Source organism: Geotrypetes seraphini, chromosome 2, assembly GCF_902459505.1.
Source record: "Geotrypetes seraphini chromosome 2, aGeoSer1.1, whole genome shotgun sequence".
NCBI classification, from domain to species: Eukaryota; Metazoa; Chordata; class Amphibia; order Gymnophiona; family Dermophiidae; genus Geotrypetes; species Geotrypetes seraphini.
The window spans coordinates 498426036-498444238 of NC_047085.1; the positions used below are offsets into that span (position 1 = coordinate 498426036).

The window sequence follows — 18203 nt, forward strand, 5'->3', positions numbered from 1 at the left end:
CATGAGGAAAGATTAAAAAGGTTAGGGCTCTACAGCTTGGAAAAGAGACAGCTGAGGGAAGATATGATTGAAGTCTACAAAATCCTGAGTGGAGTAGAACAAGTGGATCGATTTTTCACTCTGACAAAAATGACAAAGACTAGGGGACCCTCGATGAAGTTATAGGGAAATACTTTTAAAACCAATAGGTGGAAATTTGTTTTCACTCAGAGAATAGTTAAGCTCTGGAACACATTGCCAGAGGTTGTGGTAAGAGCGGAGAGTGTAGCTGGTTTTATGAAAGGTTTGGACAATTTCCTGGAGGAAAAGTTCATAGTCTATTATTGAGACAGACATGGGGGAAGCCACTGATTGCCTGGGATCAGTAGCATGGAATGTTGCTACTCCTTGGGTTTTGGCCAGGTACTAGGAATCTGGATTGGCCACCATGAGAACAGGCTACTAGGTTTGATGGTCCTTTGGTCTGACCCAGTAAGGCTATTCTTATGTTCTTAGCACTGGTGGAAGCTGTTGTGTGACTCAGCTTTGTTGGCAAAATGCAGCCACTATGTCTTGGGAGCATTAAAAACCACTTTTCTTCATATGGTCTGCTTCTTGTCTTCTGTTCCATGTTGGATTTAGTAGACTGGCTGCCGCCTTGTCACCTTAGTGGAGTGCGCCAGCCACTAGTGCCAAAACTTCTGAGCATGCCCAGTTCATGCAATTTGAATTGAGCATGTGCAGACATGCTGGCATTAGAGGCTGGAGCAGTCTGCTGAAAATGTCTTCAGCCGATGCGGCTTGAGCATCCCTACCAGAAAAGGTATGATGGGGTAACAATGAGGGAGCACTGAGAGGAAATGCTTGGTACCCCCTAGTCCCTCGGCCTCTCCTACCCAAAAAGTTTAAGTTCTGGATAAATTCCCAGTGGAAAAGTCCATAAACAGTTCTTAAGGTGGACTTGGGCAAAGTTGTGACGCCAACTTTTGACTCTCTGCCTGGACACATGACCTGGACTGGCTCCTGTTAGAACTAGAGGGACCTTTGAACTGACCCAGTAGGGCAACTCTTATGCTGTTACATTTTTAAAGGAAATGCTGAATAGGATGCAGTATTTTAAGTGACCTGCACAAAGACAAGATCACCTCCTTTTATTTATTTATTACAAACAATAATAAAATTACAAAATAATTCATGCAGATTATTTAATTCCATCAAAAGATTAAAGACAAAAAAGAATGGTAATTGGTGCACATCAAAAAGAGAGAGACAGTCGAAACCATAGAGCCCAAGAATACTCCTATTTTAGGGCCTACAGAGGTAGGGAATACGGGCTGCAATCTAGTCAGGTTTTCAGGATTTCTGCCAACAAATATACGAGATTTATTTCCATGCACTGCCTCCATTGTATGGAAATCTCATTGTATTAAATCCTGAAAACCCGACTGGATCGCGGCCCTCGTTCCCCAACCCTGGCCCATAACAAAAGAAACTTTTATAAGGGAAACTCTTTTTATCCTTTCAAAGGAAATGCCTACAGAGTGAAGACTAGGTATTCTAAGTGAGGTATCACCAATGTCTTGCACAAAGGATCAACACAGGATCATAATATAGAAAAAGGATGGAATGCAATTAAAACTTAAATGACCTCATAGTGGGAGTGCAATTTGCATGACAGAACATCTATCAAGCTGGAGGGGGCTTCAATGGCAACTCCAGCAGATCTCACTGCACAAAGGTCATAGGTCAGAGGTTGCAAACTAAAAAACCACTATGGACACCTTCTCTCACATCAAGCAGCTTTATGGGGTAAAGAACTAGAACAACTCCTCTCGCCCACCACTTACGAGGTGTTCAGGAAACGCCTCAAAACTCACCTGTTTCTGAAGTACCTAGATAGTTGACCCGTTCCTCCCTTTCCCCTACTTATCGGCTCTCTGATCATTTCCCCCACTTGTTCTCCCTTCCCTTAAGTTCTCTCAACTTGTACTTCTCTAATCTTTTGTAAACCGCATAGAACTTAACGGTACTGCGGTATATAAACTATTATTATTATTATATGGAAAATTTCTGTTCAAGATGTTTTGCCTTATCATACTGTAAAATTTCATAAAGGTAAAACAAAAAATACTTTCTAAAAGTCCCTTTCTGGAGAATAACAGCCATGAGTCATTTAAGATAAGGATTTTTGACTTCTTCAAAGTGGGATGTCACAGTCTACTCACTCTTCAGGGCAGAATAGCTCAAGCTTTTTCAAGTTCATCAGGAACCATCTACTGTATGAACCACAGTGTCCAAGTCTTGCCACACATTTTGCATTGGATTCAGGTCTGAGCTTTGACTAGGCCACTTTCTTCTTGCTAAGCTACACCATTTGTTCCTTTACTTCTGCTTGGGGTCATTGTCTTCACCCCCAGCCCAGGTTTATGGAAGACTGGAACGGGTTTTCCTCTAGTACAGGGTTCTCAACCCAGTCTTCGGAACACACCTATCCAATCAGGTTTTCTGGCTATCCACAATGAAGAAAGTGCAAGAGAAAAATTTGCACGTCATTACCTTCATTATATGGAAATCTATTTCATGTATATACATTATAAGTATATCCTCCAATGATCTCCAATCACACGTTAATCTTTAATTCATATTCTAATATATTCAGAGGTTTCTGCTGTGGGAAGAAAAACTTCAAGTGCTCACAGGTTGTTGACTGGCTAAGTGTGTCTTGAGGACTGGGTTGAGAACCATTGCTCTAGGACAGGGGTCGGCAACCTGCGGCTCTTCTGTCATGTGGCTGCCGCTCTCCAGGCCCTAACCCTTTAATCTCCCAACCCCATGATTCCCCCCTCCCCTGGGCCTACCAAGGTACCTGGTGGTCTTGTGGGGGGTCTTCATGGCAAGAACACGGCCCACGTGCTCCTGCTTCCTCATGGTTGCCTTCTAAAATGGCTGCTGCGATCGCTCATGTCAGCTTGCAGTACTACCGGAAATACCGCAAGCAGCCCTGAAAGGTCATGACAGCTATTTTAGAAGGAAGGAACAAGAGGGCCATGCTTATACAACGAAGACCTCGCTGGACCACCAGGTATCTCGGTAGGCCTGGAGGGGGGGATTGTGGGGTTGGGAGATTAAAGGGTCAGGGCCTAGAGAGGGGAAAGAACCTTGGCTATGGCTTAGTGGGAGGACAGGCATGGGAGGGAGGGAAAAGAGGTGCATAGACCTGCGAGGGGTTGGAGGGAAGAAAGAGGGGATGGAAGCTAGACCTTGGGGAGGAAAGCATGAGAGACCTGGAATACCTCAAACTCCCTTCTCTACCCATTGCGGCTCTATGTAAATCTTGGGTCAAACTTTTAGGATAAATTGGCTCTTTGTTTTAAAAAGGTTGCCGACCCCTGCTCTAGGATGTACCTGTAGTTCACATCATCCATTTTTTTGTTGTTGAACTTCACAAGCATCGCAATAAAATAATGATATAACCATGCTTTACTGTATGGAGGGCATATAGAGCATGAGGTGCTGTGTTTTCATATCACATAGACAAGAACGGAAACACTGTGGAGACGACGATGTCCAAGATGCAGATCTTAATTAAAAATACAGTCAATCAATCCACATGACGAGATGTCAAGAACCCCAAAATTGGGGACATATCACTTAGAGCCATCTTTCCCAAGTTGGTCTTGGAGTACTCCTTTGCCAGTCGGGTTTTCAAGATATTTGCAATGAAGCTTTGCATCCAATGGAGGCAGTGCATGCAAATCCAGCTCATGCATATTTATTGTGGACATCCTGAAAACCTACTGGAAAGGGGATACTCTCAGACTGACTTGGGAAACACTGATTTAGAGAACTGAGAACAAAAGGTTCAGACCACAAAACCTTCTCCCACTTTGTAAAATATCTCCGGAGTGTTTTTTTTGTTGTTGCAAAAACCAGGGAAGCAATTCTAAAAGTGGGTGCTTCCATGTAGGTGTCTTGAAGGTGGGTGGTAGGAGCCTGGGTTCCATAATAGAATAGTAGCTAAGTAGACTCAACATTTAGGTGGCTGCAGTTACATCAGCCAGCGTACAGTTGCTTAAATGCAGCAGGGTCAGGCTTAACATACGGTATTTTGTAAGTTTTCATGATCACATCGGTAATATTGTTAAAACTACCTTTTATAGACTACGTAAAATTCGATCAATCTCAAAATTTCTATGTTCAAAGTCACTCAATATTCTTATCCACTCTTTGGTGATTTCTAAGATCGACTATTGTAATGCTTTCTTTAAGGGAATATCGTTGAATGAAATTAAGCGTCTTCAAATCATTCAAAATGTTTCCATTAAACTTATAACCAAATCCAGAAAGTATGATCATGTTACACCTCTTCTAAAAAACACGCATTGGCTTCCAGTTATCCATCGGATAACATATAAACTCTGCTTGCTCACCTTTAAATCTCTTCTTAATACAACCCCAGCATTTATATATAAATTATTAATTCCATACTCTCCAAACAGAACTTTAAGATCTAATGAACATAATTTACTAACTATTCCTTTGCATAAGGTTATTAATACAAGACGGCAATTTATTTTTTCGGTTACCGCACCACAGACTTGGAACGCTCTTCCAATTTACTTAAGAAAAGAACAGGATCTGGGAAAATTCAAAAGTAATTTAAAAACATTTCTCTTTAAAGATGCCTTTGGTAACTAATTTAATAATCCTTAGGCCAAGCTATTTTTACTGCATTATATTATGCCTTTTATTTGTTTCCCTCTTGTACTTTTCCCTTTTGTTTTGCTTTTCTATATTGATTTGTATTTCACATCCCCTCTTTCCTTGTGTTATGAGTATGATAAGTTAATCTCTAATCCCAATGTTATTATTTAAAGTTGTGTATTGTACTGTTTCCCACTAAATGTAATTTTAAACTGTTCATCGCTTAGAAATATGATTAAGCGATTAATCAAAAAAACATTAAACTTGAAGTTACCTGCATAAGTGGGAGACACACCTACAGTACGTCCCACTCTTGCTCCACCCCTGTGTATACAGTAAACCCCAGCGAATTTACAAATCGCAGACTTAGTAATTTGTGGTATTTTCCGACTGCCACTTCCTTATACTAAAGTCATGGTTACACCAATCAGGAACTGCTTTTGACACGCTATCTGGCATGTCAAAGCAGCTCCTGATTGATGTAGCCTGACTTTAGTAACAGGAAGAGACAGTTAGAGCATACCGCAAGTGATTTTCTGTACCTGTAGCACCCCAGTTGCCCCTTCCTGCCTTTTGGACAGGCGAAAAACTGTATTCGTAGTTTTTCAAAATTTGCAGGGCTTCTGTTCCCACGAATTTCAGTACAGTTCCCCCTCCGAATCCGCAGTTTCATTACCCACGGATTTGGTTATTTGCATTGTTTCTTTTTTAAACAAAGCTCTGCATCGGACCTTCCCCAGACCTTACCTGGTGGCCTAGTGGCAACTCAGAGCAGGATCGATCGTCCTACGCTCCTGCCCCGTGCAGAGCTGTCATCAAAATAGCTGCCGTGAGTTTCCGTTGTACTCTCGAGACTCCTCACTTTTATCGTTGGTGGCTGCATTGGTGAATACTTACTTTGATTTACTACAAGTAGGTTTATTGGGACAGTGCTTACGTTTCATTCTACTTGATTTGGTTGGTTTGGATAATGGTTTATAGTTTTACCAAACCCATAATGTAGTCCTTGCATGGGTGAAACATGGCCCGTGTTGAGATTTGTATGTATACTGTATCTCTGTAACAATAAACTGACTTTGGTTGCTTCGCTTTGGCTGATCTGGTGTTTTGTCTACCATATTCATTGTGGATATCTTGAAAACCTGACTGGCTCGGGGGTCCTCTCGTCCCGGCTTGGGAAACTCTACCCCAGTATGCAGCCATATGAAAATTCTCACCAAAATCTAAGCCTCCGTCTCGAATGAAGCATTAGGTAGTGTAGAGCAAGGATTCTTAAACCTACCAAATGGGTTTTCAGAATATCCAGGGACAGCAACAAAAAAACGTCAATGCTCCACTGAGATAGCAAAGTTGATTCTGACAAGTGGAGCTTTCGAGCTGTGTAGAAATGGTCTGTGTTAATGTAAACAGCAGGAACTGGCCAGATATAAGAACATAAGCAGTGCCTCTGCTCACGCAGCGGCCCATCAGGTCCAGGACCTGTATAGTAATCCTCTATCTATACCCTTCTATCCCCTTTTCCTTCAGGAAATTGTCTAATCCCTTCTTGAACCCCAATACCGTACTCTGTCATATCAACCTAATAGAACTCCGAGATCAAGTTTCAAGTTTTATTACCATTTGATGAATCGCTTATACAAATTTTCTAAGCGATGTACAATTTAAAAAGCCACTAGATAGTGGCCTCACATACAATTGGACAAAAAAACCAACAACATACAAATTAAATAAATCAACTAACATTTTTGCAGTCATATTAAAGACAGACATGATTGAAGAAGGAAAGGGGGGAAAAGTTACAACTTCATTCTATATTGGAAATTACATAAAAGGAAAAAAACGAAAGGGAGGGAAAGGGGTTAATGTGGTTGATATCTGTAACAAAATATGAAGGGTCCAGGATAAGGCATATTAAACATCAAAAGCGTCTTGAAACAAAAAAGTTTTAAATAATTTTTTAAAAGATGAAAGATCTTTTTCATTTCTAATATAATGTGGCAGTGAATTCCACAATTTAGGAGCCATAACAGAAAACATATCATTTCTTCTTGTGCCAACGATTTTCAAAGAGGGAATTGTTAGTAAGTTTGAAGAAGATGATCGTAGAGAACGCGGGGCATTGTATGGAATAATCATTCTTGTCATAAATTGTGGTTCGTTAAAGATTAGTACTTTGAATGCTAAAAATAGAATCTTAAAGTTAATTCGGTGGGAAATAGGAAGCCAGTGTGATTTAATCATTAGTGGTGTAACATGATCATATTTTTTCGCTTTATGAATAAGTTTTATTGCCGTATTTTGAATTATCTGAAGCCGTCTTTTTTCTTGATGTGTTATATTGATTAGAAGAGAGTTGCAGTAATCGATTTTAGATATGATCATAGAATGGATTAATATATTAACAGATTTAGGATCTAGAAATGTAGAGGTTGAACGTTATGATCGATTTGAAGTCTGTGGAGCAAGATGAATAAAACGACAGACAACTAGGTCCTAACCTTTGGACCGCCATGCTTCACCGCTTCCTCGAGGAAACATCCTACTACGAAACTCTATGAAATCCTCTCCATAATCTGTAAACGAGCATCTCCCACTAACTGCAATTTCTCCCTCCAACTATTCATACCTGATTTCGGTTTTATTTTTCTGGGTTTGTCTTATTTTATCTACATATTTCTTTTCTCCTGCCCCTATATAATTTCTATCTTATCTTATTAGATTTACTTTTCTCTACAATGTAACCGCTCTGCTTCACTTTTCCTGGTTCTCTACATCTCTCTGGGGCTCCTTCTTCCTTCTCGTCGTCTTTCTATTTTTATCTTTGAATATATGAATGATGTTCTTTTTCTCTTAGGCGCTTTGGTTTAGATTGTGAGTCTGTTTGGGACAGAGCGTGAAGTCCAAAGTGCCTAATGTAGTTTTGTAAACTGTTTAATACTCATGTACAAGCGGTATATCAAATATAATTACATTACATTACATTAGTGATTTCTATTCCGCCTGTGCCTTGCGGTTCTAGGCGGATTACAATTAGAAGAGATCTGGACATTACCGAGAGAATTACATAACAACGAAACAAGTAGTTTACATATTGTGGTAGAGAATTACAAATTAGAGGATATCTGGAGTTTTTCCGATAGAATTACCGTATTTGCCGGCGTATAAGACGACGGCGTATAAGACGACCCCCCAACTTTTACAGTTAAAATATAGAGTTTGTTATATACTCGCCATATAAGACTACCCCTTCTTCCGCACACCTTCTGCACAACAAATAAAACTTAAAAGAACATCAGAATTTATTTCAACAATTTTAATTAATTCACTAAAGCTGAATAGAACAATAAACTCATGGGAGCTGCCATGCTATTTATTTTCTAAACTGTTAACCAAACTGAAACTGTCAATGATAGAAGGAAGATAACACATAGAGGGAGAGAGCAAGTGCCGAGCAAGTCCCTAGCAAGTTTGCTGGCATGACAGTTTCCCTTTAAAAGCCTTCAAAAGCCTCCTGTTCGCCCCCGCAACTTCCTTAAGGGCTAGACTCCACACACGGCCGCATGTGCGAGAGACGTAGTAAAGAGAAAAGGGGTGGGGCCAGAGCGCCGCTGCTTCCCGCTGCGCAGGATGAAGGAGCTGACACCCTTGTCACACTGATGTCCCGCCATGGCCCCGCTGATGTCCCGGCAGGTTTACTAGTACCGTAAGCACCGTAAGGAGGTAAGGAAGGAGATGTTAGGGCATGTAAAGTAAGGGCATGTAAACAGTACCCGGCGTATAAGACGACCCCCAACTTTGGGGAGGATTTTAAGGTACTGAAAAGTCGTCTTATACGCCGGCAAATACGGTACTTAGCTAGATTCAGTAATTACAGGATACAGTGGAGAATAACAATATATTCGGGTAATAGAAGAAAGTTACCTTACTTGAAGGGATAGGATTGTTGGATAGCGATGGGTGATGCTTATTTGGGAATCTAATTTTTTTGGCTGGTGAGGTTCGAGGAGTTGACTGATGTGTTATTCACGGGGGAGAGAGCGTGTGCGATTAGGGAGGAACTTAGTAAGTAAGGACGTGTTTTTTGAATACAATACACAGTAGCAAAAAAACAAAAGTCTCTGCTAGTAAAATAACAGTCTAGCTGGCAATAGTCTATATCAGTATTATGAATGACTAGCGGAGAGGGCAGGGGGTGAGCCGCGCATGCGCACTTCCTAGCTACAGCTCACGGAAAACGGACTCACGCTTAGGAAGTGCGCATGCGCGGTTTACCGTTTTATTATATTAGATAGCAAGGAACAGTTCCATTAGCACAGACCACTTCTACACAGATTATAAGCTGGATTGTTTTTGTCAACTGGTCCACTTGTCGGAATAAACTGTTGATCCAGATCATCGGCTCCACTTTATGTTTTTGGGTTTTGTGGCTTTTCAGGAATCCCCAATGACTATGCATAAGAGATTATTAATTAATTTATTTATTCAGTTTTCTATACTGTTTTCCCAGGGGGGGGGGCTCAGAACAGTTTACATAAATTTGTTCAGGTACTCAAGCATTTTTCCTTGTCTGTCCCGGTGGGTTCACAATCTTTCTAATGTACCTGGGCCAATGGGGGGATTAAGTGACTTGCTCAGGGTCAAAGGAAGCAGAATGGGTTTGAACCCACAACCTCAGGGTGCTGAGGCTGTAGCTTTAACCACTGCGCCTCGCTAGAAATCAAAATGTAGTAAAAGTGAGCCCAGTAAAGGACAATCAAGCCCTTGTGACATCACTGATGAGGTTGGCTCTTAGGCATTGGTGGAATGAGGTATTATGATGTCACAATACCAGCTCTGGTTATCAAAGACTGAAGCTTTTCACACTATTTATTTATTCAGTTTTCTATTATGTTCTCCTGGGGGAGATCAGAATAGTTGACATGAATTTATTCAGGTACTCAGGCATTTTTCTCTGTCCTGGTGGGCTCACAATCTATCTAACGTACCTGGGGCAATAGGGGGATTAAGTAACTTGCCCAGGGTCACAAGGAGCAGTGTGGTTTGGAACTCATAATCTCAGGTTGCTGAGGCTGGATCTTTAACAATTATGTCACATTCTCCCCCTTTTGAATACCTATTACCTTAGAACTGTGGTTATAGCGGGGCTATACATTTTTCAAATAAATAAAATTCTCTCTCATACACATTCTTTAGAGATATTCTGAAAATCAAACTGGCTGGTGGTCCCCCCTCCCCAGGACAGATTTGACAACCACTGCTCTACAGTACATTAGAGATAAGAGGTTTAGACATCTTGGTGAGAATTTTCATCTGGCTGCACACTGGCAGTCTGAAAGTGAAATTACAAACTCTAAACTGTCCTGTGTGTCCAAAATCACATGTAGTCGGCCTGGGGTGCTGAATGAGAGAAAGATATTGGAATGTGATTCTGGGCACTTGCCACCTTTAACAAAAAAATGACTTTTAGGATTAGGCAATGAAAACAAACTGGATTCTGTCACTTGTTTTAATCTGCTTGCAGAATAAATAGGCATTCTAAAACATTTTGCATTAAACAAACAAGAGTTCGTGTATTCCTTTACAACTGGGTCACAAAACATCAGTCCCACATCTCTCACTTCGTGTCTTCAAAATGCATCCATCGCACCTGGAGATGTAGAACATCTTTCCAAGGCAGATGGTCCAGCCAAAGGTCACAGCACTGGGTCCTGAGGGTTGTCCAACTGTTAGGAATGCACATCTGGCTTTCTCCTGGAGTCAGGTTCTGTAGTGTGTCTTTTAAAGCAAGTGCATCCGATGTCGGGTCCTCAGTGCCAGAAGAAGAAATCTGAATGCAGGCCCAGGTTACTGAACCAGTCCTGCTTTTTACAGCAATCCTTTTGTGGATGTTCCCATCTCCAGTAGAGTGGCTAGCACACAACTCTGCCGGTGGACGTGTGTGTATAAAACCAGGACCAGCTTCCCCTATCTTCAACGGCACGTGGCCAGCTGTTCACCTATCTACTGTAAGAGTTTTTCTGGGTCTAGTTTCCTGTCTTTTTCAAGACTTCATTACTCTCTTTGTTTGACCTCTGTCTCTTTGCAGCTTCACTCACGTTTATAGCCAAAAACTGGTTTCTCTTCCTCCTGTTGTTGAATTACCGCAATGGTGCAACACTGATCACATTCAGAACAGAAAAAATGGTTTCTTCCTTGCTACTACCCAGAAAAGGGGTCCTTTTCTTTGACAGGTTTCTTGAAGACTTTTTTTTTTTCTGTCTCTCTCTTTTATTCTCCAGCACAGGGGGAGCTCCAAAACAACCCATGCTAGACTAAATTCCCAGTGCTAACACAAACAGATGATAAGTTACCATCAAAACGAGAAAGGTTTTTAGAATCTGTGGGCCGGGTCTGCACAGCTTTCATGCTGCAGGTTCACAGTAATTATTGTACCACACACTCTGGCTTTCTCAGTTTTCCATTTTCCAGTTCAGTGTCCGCTACAGAGCGTACCCCATGTCATTTCCTACAAGTAATTGAGTGTTCACTTGTCATAAACCACAACATAAAACCATCTGCAAACTACCACAGAATGGGTTCGAACACTAGGTTTGAAGTGGCTTCCAAATGCCAGGACACAGTTAAACGAGGGCTGCACCCACCTGCAAATCCTCATGGGTCTCACTGGTAGCCCCCAAACCCATGGTCTGGGAGCCCTGCTCCGGCTCATTCTTGAGACTTGGCCCTGTATTTAAAAGCAAATGGCCTCGATTTTGCAGGGGGTCTCCAGTGCCTCCTTATTCTGGCAGGCCTGCTCACATTCGCTACAGACGTGGGCGCTCTCATCCGCCTGGGGAGCAGGCACAGGCTTCTGCACGAGGTTGGTCTTCCAGTTGAAGGGCCGGCCGCATTCGGTGCATATATAGACTGCATCCAATGCGTGGAATCTCTGATGCTTCTTCAGGTCTTTGCACCAGCGAAAGGCCTTTCCACACTCGGCGCACACGTACGGCTTCTCTCCTGTGTGAATCCTCTGATGCCGCATCATATCCTGCTTCTCTGAAAACCTCCTGTCGCATGTGGGGCAGGGGAAGGGTCTCTCCCCCGTGTGGATCCTTCGGTGTGAGACCAGGTTCTTCCTGCATATGAACCTCTTTCCGCAGTCGCTGCATTCGTGCGGCCGGTTCCCCGTGTGGATCCGGTGATGCTTCATGAGGTCCTGGCTGTCACAGAAACTCTTCCCACACTCCGTGCATAGATAGGGCCTCTCCCCCGTATGGGTTCGCTCGTGCCTCATCAGGTTCTGCTTCTGACTAAAACTCTTTTCGCATTCCCTGCAGGCGTAGGGCTTTTCCCCCGTGTGAGTTCGCTGGTGGCGGACAAGGTTCTTCTTCTGATTGAAGCGCATCCCGCACTGAGGACAGTCGTGGGGGTCATCAGAGTGGATCTTCCTATGTACGATGAGGTTGTGCTTGTGGGTGAAGAACTTCCCACACTGGGGACACTCGTGCGGTCTTTCTGCTGTGCGGACCATCAGAATTTGCAGAGCCCTCTTGAAGCCAGGGAGCTTTTCGTTAAAAATGGGGGTAGTGGGAGTGGCATTAGATGAGGGTGCAGGGGCAGGCGTAGGGACTACCTTCCTGGCTGGTGGTGGCCAGGAGGAGGGCTCTTCCTTCTTCGGCAGACGCTGGCTGATCTTTCTCCACTCCTTGTACTGCAAAATCTGGATTTGGTCTTCTGGTAATTTACTGGGAGAATCTGTCTCCCTGCTATCCTCATCATTGATTTTCTTTCTCCATTCCTTATACTGCAAAATCTGGATTTGGTCTTCTGGTAATTTATTGGCAGAATCTGTGTCCCAGCTGTCCTCATCATTGATTTTCTTTCTCCACTCCTTATACTGCAAAATCTGGATTTGGTCTTCTGGTAATTTACTGGGAGAATCTGTCTCCCTGCTATCCTCATCATTGATTTTCTTTCTCCACTCCTTATACTGCAAAATCTGGATTTGGTCTTCTGGTAATTTACTGGCAGAATTTGTCTCCTCGCTGTCCTCATCTTCGATTTTCTCCTGTTTGATTACTTTGATGAGTCCATCATCTGCTGGATAGAGACAAAAAGACTCAGAGTAAGAGGCGTGCTTTTAGAGTGCAGGGATGATATGTCTTACACGCAGTGGCGTCGTAAGGGGGGGGTCTGCCCCATGCGCGGTCTTGGTAAGGACACAGGCACCCACCCCCACTCCTTCACACCTCCCCCTGTCGCTTGAGGGTGTCCCTTCCCTCGTACCCTTTTTAATTTTCCCTGCGCGGGCAGCATTACGCACTTGCTGCTCGCGTCGGTGTCGCTTTTCTCCGAAGTCACCTCCGGCCCCCAAGGTCACTTCCGGGCATAGGAAGTGATGTCAGAGGGATAGCTGACACGACGAGGGCAGCACGTTCGTTATGCCGCGAGGGATGGGGGGTGCACACACGGCAGGGGAGGGTCGGGAAGGAGCGGGCGGAGAAGAGGGAGGAGGAGGGGTGCTGCTGCCCTGGGCGCCACTCACTCTTGCTATGCCACTGCTCACATGGAACTTCATTTTACGATACACTCAGTGACTGGGGTAGGGTAATAGTTCTCCAGGGGTGGCAGTAAAGGAGTTTTGCATGATAAGCCTTGGATTTCTAAAGAATACAGGGGATTCTCAAAGGTCAAATTGGGGGGGGGGATAGGGAAAGAACTTAACAGTTAACACCACAATGCTGGCTCTGCTGATAAAAGTGAAAAAATGCTGACCACTTTCTAAAATCTCAGTGGCGCAGTAGACTACTGGCAGAAATTGTTTTAGTGGGTGGAGACAGGGTTGTTGCTCCTTTTGTTATTTAAGAGGAAAATGAGATTCAGAATTGTCTGTGGATGTTCTAGGTCCGATTCCTACAGTTCCACCCCTTTTTCCACAGGAAACGACAATTCTTATGGCATTATTCCTTTTGGGAGAAAGGTGTGCTGTGGGAAGGAGCTACGAGGGGGGGGGTCTTCCATGCTCATTTATCTACAGCACAAAGTTGGGGTACACAGGAAGAAGATAAAAAGGACAATTCAGTGCGCAAGTTGCAGTCGCAGGTTTGCTTTCTGATGGATTGTCGGTGTCCTAAAATCAGAAAATAATAGTAAATATTGAACTAAGACCAGTACTGGGCAGACTTGCATGGTCTGGATGGGCTGGAGTGAACTTTGACGGAGACTTCGGCAGTTGGAACCTAAGAACAGTACCGGGCAGAGCTTTAGATCCTTGCCCAGAAATAGTTAAGGAGAAGAAGAAGAAAAAAAACCCTACAACCCAACAAATTTTTAGATTGAATCAGGTTGGGCAGACTGGATGGGCCATTTCGGGTCTTTATCTGCTAGCATCTACTATGTTACAGTCCTGGGCAGAGAAAGATACCCTGAAGTACTACTGTATTCCCTAAGCTGTACTGGAGTTTTCCAACCGTATTCCTGCTGGGTGGGGGGAGAGGGATGCTTCAATATCATGCTTTCAGTCGCTAGGGACAGAGGTCCTCTGGAGCTCTGCAGAACTCGCCTTTCTCTTGTTTTAATGATATGATGTTGGACCGCACTGCCACTGGCAGGAATGTAGCTGTGAGTTGGGTTCAGGTCTGAAAGATGGGGGTGGGCAGTTTGGGCTTTGGTTTCTGGCAAAACTGAGTGGCCAATTTCATCATAGATTTGGTTTTGGTCAGGTTCTACTGTGTTTCCCCCAAAATAAGCACTAGCTGGATTTTCGGGGTAGGTCTTAATATAAGCCTTCCCCCCCAACCCCCCAAATAAGCCCTAGTGCCGGGATTCACCAGCAGTTTCCCTTCCCTTCCTCCCACCCCTTGTGCAGCAGAACCCTTGAGAGGGCTGCCCATCCCCCCCCAAGCACCCGCCACGCAGCCGAATCCCCATCCTTCCCTCCCATCAGAACCCGGCTGCGAGCCCTAGTTACATCTCTAAGCAGTGTCGGGCCGGCAGCACTCTAACAGGCTGCTTCGGCCTTGTCCGCCCGTGAACGCTGCCGCATTACTGATGCTGTATGAGGGACGGGAGGGAAGGAAGATGGTGCACATGAGGGGAAGATAAAGGAAAGAGGAAGAATTGGGGTATAGGAGAGGAAGGGAGAGATGATCATGTGCATACTCCAAAAATAAGACCTTGTGCCTTTTTTAGGCCTAAAATTAATATAAGACACTGTCTTATTTTGGGGGAAACATGGTAGTTCAATAAGGTTGTACCATACAGGATAAGTATTTTATATACGCATGTACAGATCCCATTAATGAAGGACCCAGAATGTGTTTAGAGCAAAATCAGAGTTTGCTCCTGCCTCTCCACCATACTCCCAAGAAGAGAGCACAGTGGAGAAGGGAAGGATGGGGTAACAGTACTAGTGCATTAGTGGGCCAAAAAGACCTGGGATACCTTGGTCAGGTTTTGCTGTTTACAGCTGGTGAATAACAGTGTAATACTTCCTAAGCTAAGGATTTCAGGAAGGGCGATGATCTGGAGATAGGGCACTAGGGAGAAGAGAGAACTAAAGGTAGGCAACCTCGGCCCTCGAGGGCCAAAACCTAGCTGGATTTTCAGGCTCTTTCCTATGAATATGTTTGAGATCCACTTGAATGCACCGCTTCCACTGTATGCAGATAGAAGGCCTATTCATTTTGTGGGGGGGGGGGAATCCTGAAAACCTGACTGGTTCGTGGCCCTCGAGGATGCCCAGCCCTGAACTAGAATGAGGAAAAAAAAAGTTAAGAGAAAGCCATCAGCTGGAGAAAATATGGCTCGAAAAGAAGAGTAACTCAATTAATAATTATTTAATCCTAAAAATAATCTAACAACAAATTACATACAATAAAGTTTCATGAACAAGTGGTCTGTTAACATGCGGTGTCACTTAAAATTCAGAAGACATAAGTGTAACGTGGTATTCTTTAACACAGGCTGAAAGAGCTGGGGCTGTTCTCCCTGGAGAAGAGGAGACTTAGAGAAGACATGATAGAAACCTTCAAGATCCTGAAGGGCATAGAAAAAGTACACAGGGACAGATTTTTCAAATTATGGGGAACCACAAGTACAAGGAGGCACTCGGAGAAATTGAAAGGGGACAGGTTTAGAACAAACGCTAGGAAGTTCTTTTTCACTCAGAGAGTGGTGGATACATGGAACGCGCTTCCGGAGGCTGTGATAGGCAGGAGCACGTTGCAGGGCTTCAAAGAAGGTTTGGATAGGTTCCTAGAGGACAAAGGGATTGAGGGGTACAGATAAGAGTAGAGGTAGGTACAGGGATAGGAGTGAGAGGCAAGTTATAGGAATAGCCAGGGACCACTGATCAGGCAATGGGCCTGATGGGCCGCCGTAGGAGCGGACCGCTGGGCGAGATGGACCTCTGGTCTGCCTCAGCGGAGGCAACTTCTTATGTTCTTAACACACAAGGCCGGAGTTTACTTAAATCCATTAAGTTCAAGGGGACAAAGTTTACTGTTAAATTATTTATGATGCTAATTTTTGAATGAGGAGGAGATAGGTGGGCTTTCCAGGAGTTGAATACTGGGGTTATGGAGGAGGGGGGAAGGGGAGAGATGGGCTTTTTTGACACATACAATCTGAGGGTCATAAGAACCAAGATCCAGGTGCTCTAAAATCACTGTTAAAATCTGGTGGGCCACTGTGGTGCCAGTAAATGGTCCCATTTGAAAACAGCAATCGACGTTGAAAGAATTTTGCATGCAAATGAGTTTCGCAGAGGTCAATCCTAATCCCATCTGATCAGTCATGCGCAGAGAAGGCAGGGGAAGTCCCAAACAGCTGAGTGGCAGGGGAAGCCCTGAAGCAGCCTCCTGCTACTCAGCTGGTTGAGGCAGAAAGAGTAGGGTTTTTTTTAAAATTTCTAATGGGTAGAGATGTTGGGCGTGTGTTACACATGTACACCTGTGCTCATTAGAAAAATAAAAGTCATGCCAGGACTTCCCCTGACGACAGCCCCCCTCCCCCAGAATTTAAAAAAAAAAAAAAAAATCAGCAGGAGGGAATGCCTCAGTCATCTGGTTCCCCCCACCTTCACCTTTAAATTGAAAATCGGCAAGAGGGATGCCCGGAGAGGATTGATGACAAAATAAGAGTGCCAAATACCTTGGGTAAGCATAACATACATTCATTCAATTTTCTATACTGTTCTCCCAGGGGAGCTTAGAACAGTTTACATGAATTTATTCAGGCACTGAAGCATTTTCCCCTGGTCTGTCCCGGTGGGTTCATCTAATATTCTAATGTAACTAGAGCAATGGTGGGAGGGGGGGGGGTGATTTAAGTGACTTGCCCAGGGTCACAAGGAGCAGCGTGGGTTTGAACCCACAACCTCAGGGTGCTGAGGCTGTAGCTTTTTTTTTTGATTTATAATATTTCTTTATTGAGCAAATTCAGCAACGTACAGAACAAGAAAAAGAAGCATACGGCCGCAGCTCCCGGTACAGTGCTAAAACAAGGCAGCCAGGGAACTCAGAAACAATACAACAGGAGAGCGCCCAGGCAAAAATGCTAGAGTGCCCAATACATGGTTTTACCAGAATACCCCCCCCCCACACTTCCCAAACCCCCAACCCCCCACTCCCCCCAAAGATACCCCCCCAAACCCAGACCCGTGTGATTAGATGGGAAGACAAGAAAAAACTGACCACAAAGAAAACAGGCCAAAAGGAAAGAAAGAAAGGTGGAACAAGACCAAGAGGAAAGAAAGACGAAGGCAGACTACACAGAGAAAACTGCAGCACCCAACTCCCTCCCACATCACCACAACCGACAGGGTTAGCAATTCAACAGCATACTCCGCTCCCTGTGCGGAAGAGACAACCAGTACCCCTCCCACACACCCTGAAATGTGGCCCACCGGCCCTCGTCCTGTCTCCCTACCATCCTGCGCTCCAGAAGCGCTAAGTCATATAGGGACAAGTGCCACTTAGAAAAAGAGGGAGCTTGGGGAGCCCGCCACGAAATCAAAATGGCCTTCTTGGCTAAAAGGAGGGCCTTAAACACCAACATCCGCTGCCCAACGGAGCAACGAGAGAGAGCCGCTCCATCATAAAAAAGGACTATAGAAGGGGTGCATGCAGGCAACGGAGGAGAGATAGAAGACAAAAAGGTCCACACTCGCAGCCAGAAAGCCCGTATCCGGGGACAATCCCAGAACATATGTCCCAGGGTAGCAGGACTCACAGGGCACTTGGGACAACAGGCCTGAGCTGCAAAGCCCGCTCGATAAGCCCTCTGTGGGGAAATAAACGCTCTGTGGAGGAATTTATATTCCTGCTCCCTATGGAGCATATTGCAGGAGAGGGCACGCAGGAAGACAAAGCAACGAGAAATCAAGGAGGACAGGATAGTGCACCCCAGGTCAGCGCTCCACGCCCCAGCCAACATGTCCGCCCTCTCGGTTGACAAAGGTGACAATAGCGCAGTAACAAAATAACGCAGGCGCGGAGCCGGATCCTCCCACAAACCCAAACTCAAGCCAAGACCCC

The 18203-nt window shown here is 44.3% G+C and overlaps 1 protein-coding gene across 8 annotated transcripts in view; it reads right to left on the minus strand.

Moving 5' to 3' along the window:
* Positions 1-10175: 10175 nt before the first annotated feature.
* Positions 10176-18203, minus strand: part of LOC117354461 (zinc finger protein 771-like) — a 44817-nt gene continuing 36789 nt past the window's right edge. For 7 of the 8 annotated variants that reach the window (XM_033932047.1, XM_033932045.1, XM_033932052.1 and 4 more), the window contains one exon: positions 10176-12765. In XM_033932047.1, the coding sequence (XP_033787938.1) occupies positions 11414-12765 (1352 nt within the window). In that variant the 3' untranslated portion in view covers positions 10176-11413. The remainder of the gene's footprint in view (positions 12766-18203) is intronic. The other variant, XM_033932050.1, reaches the window with a different exon arrangement.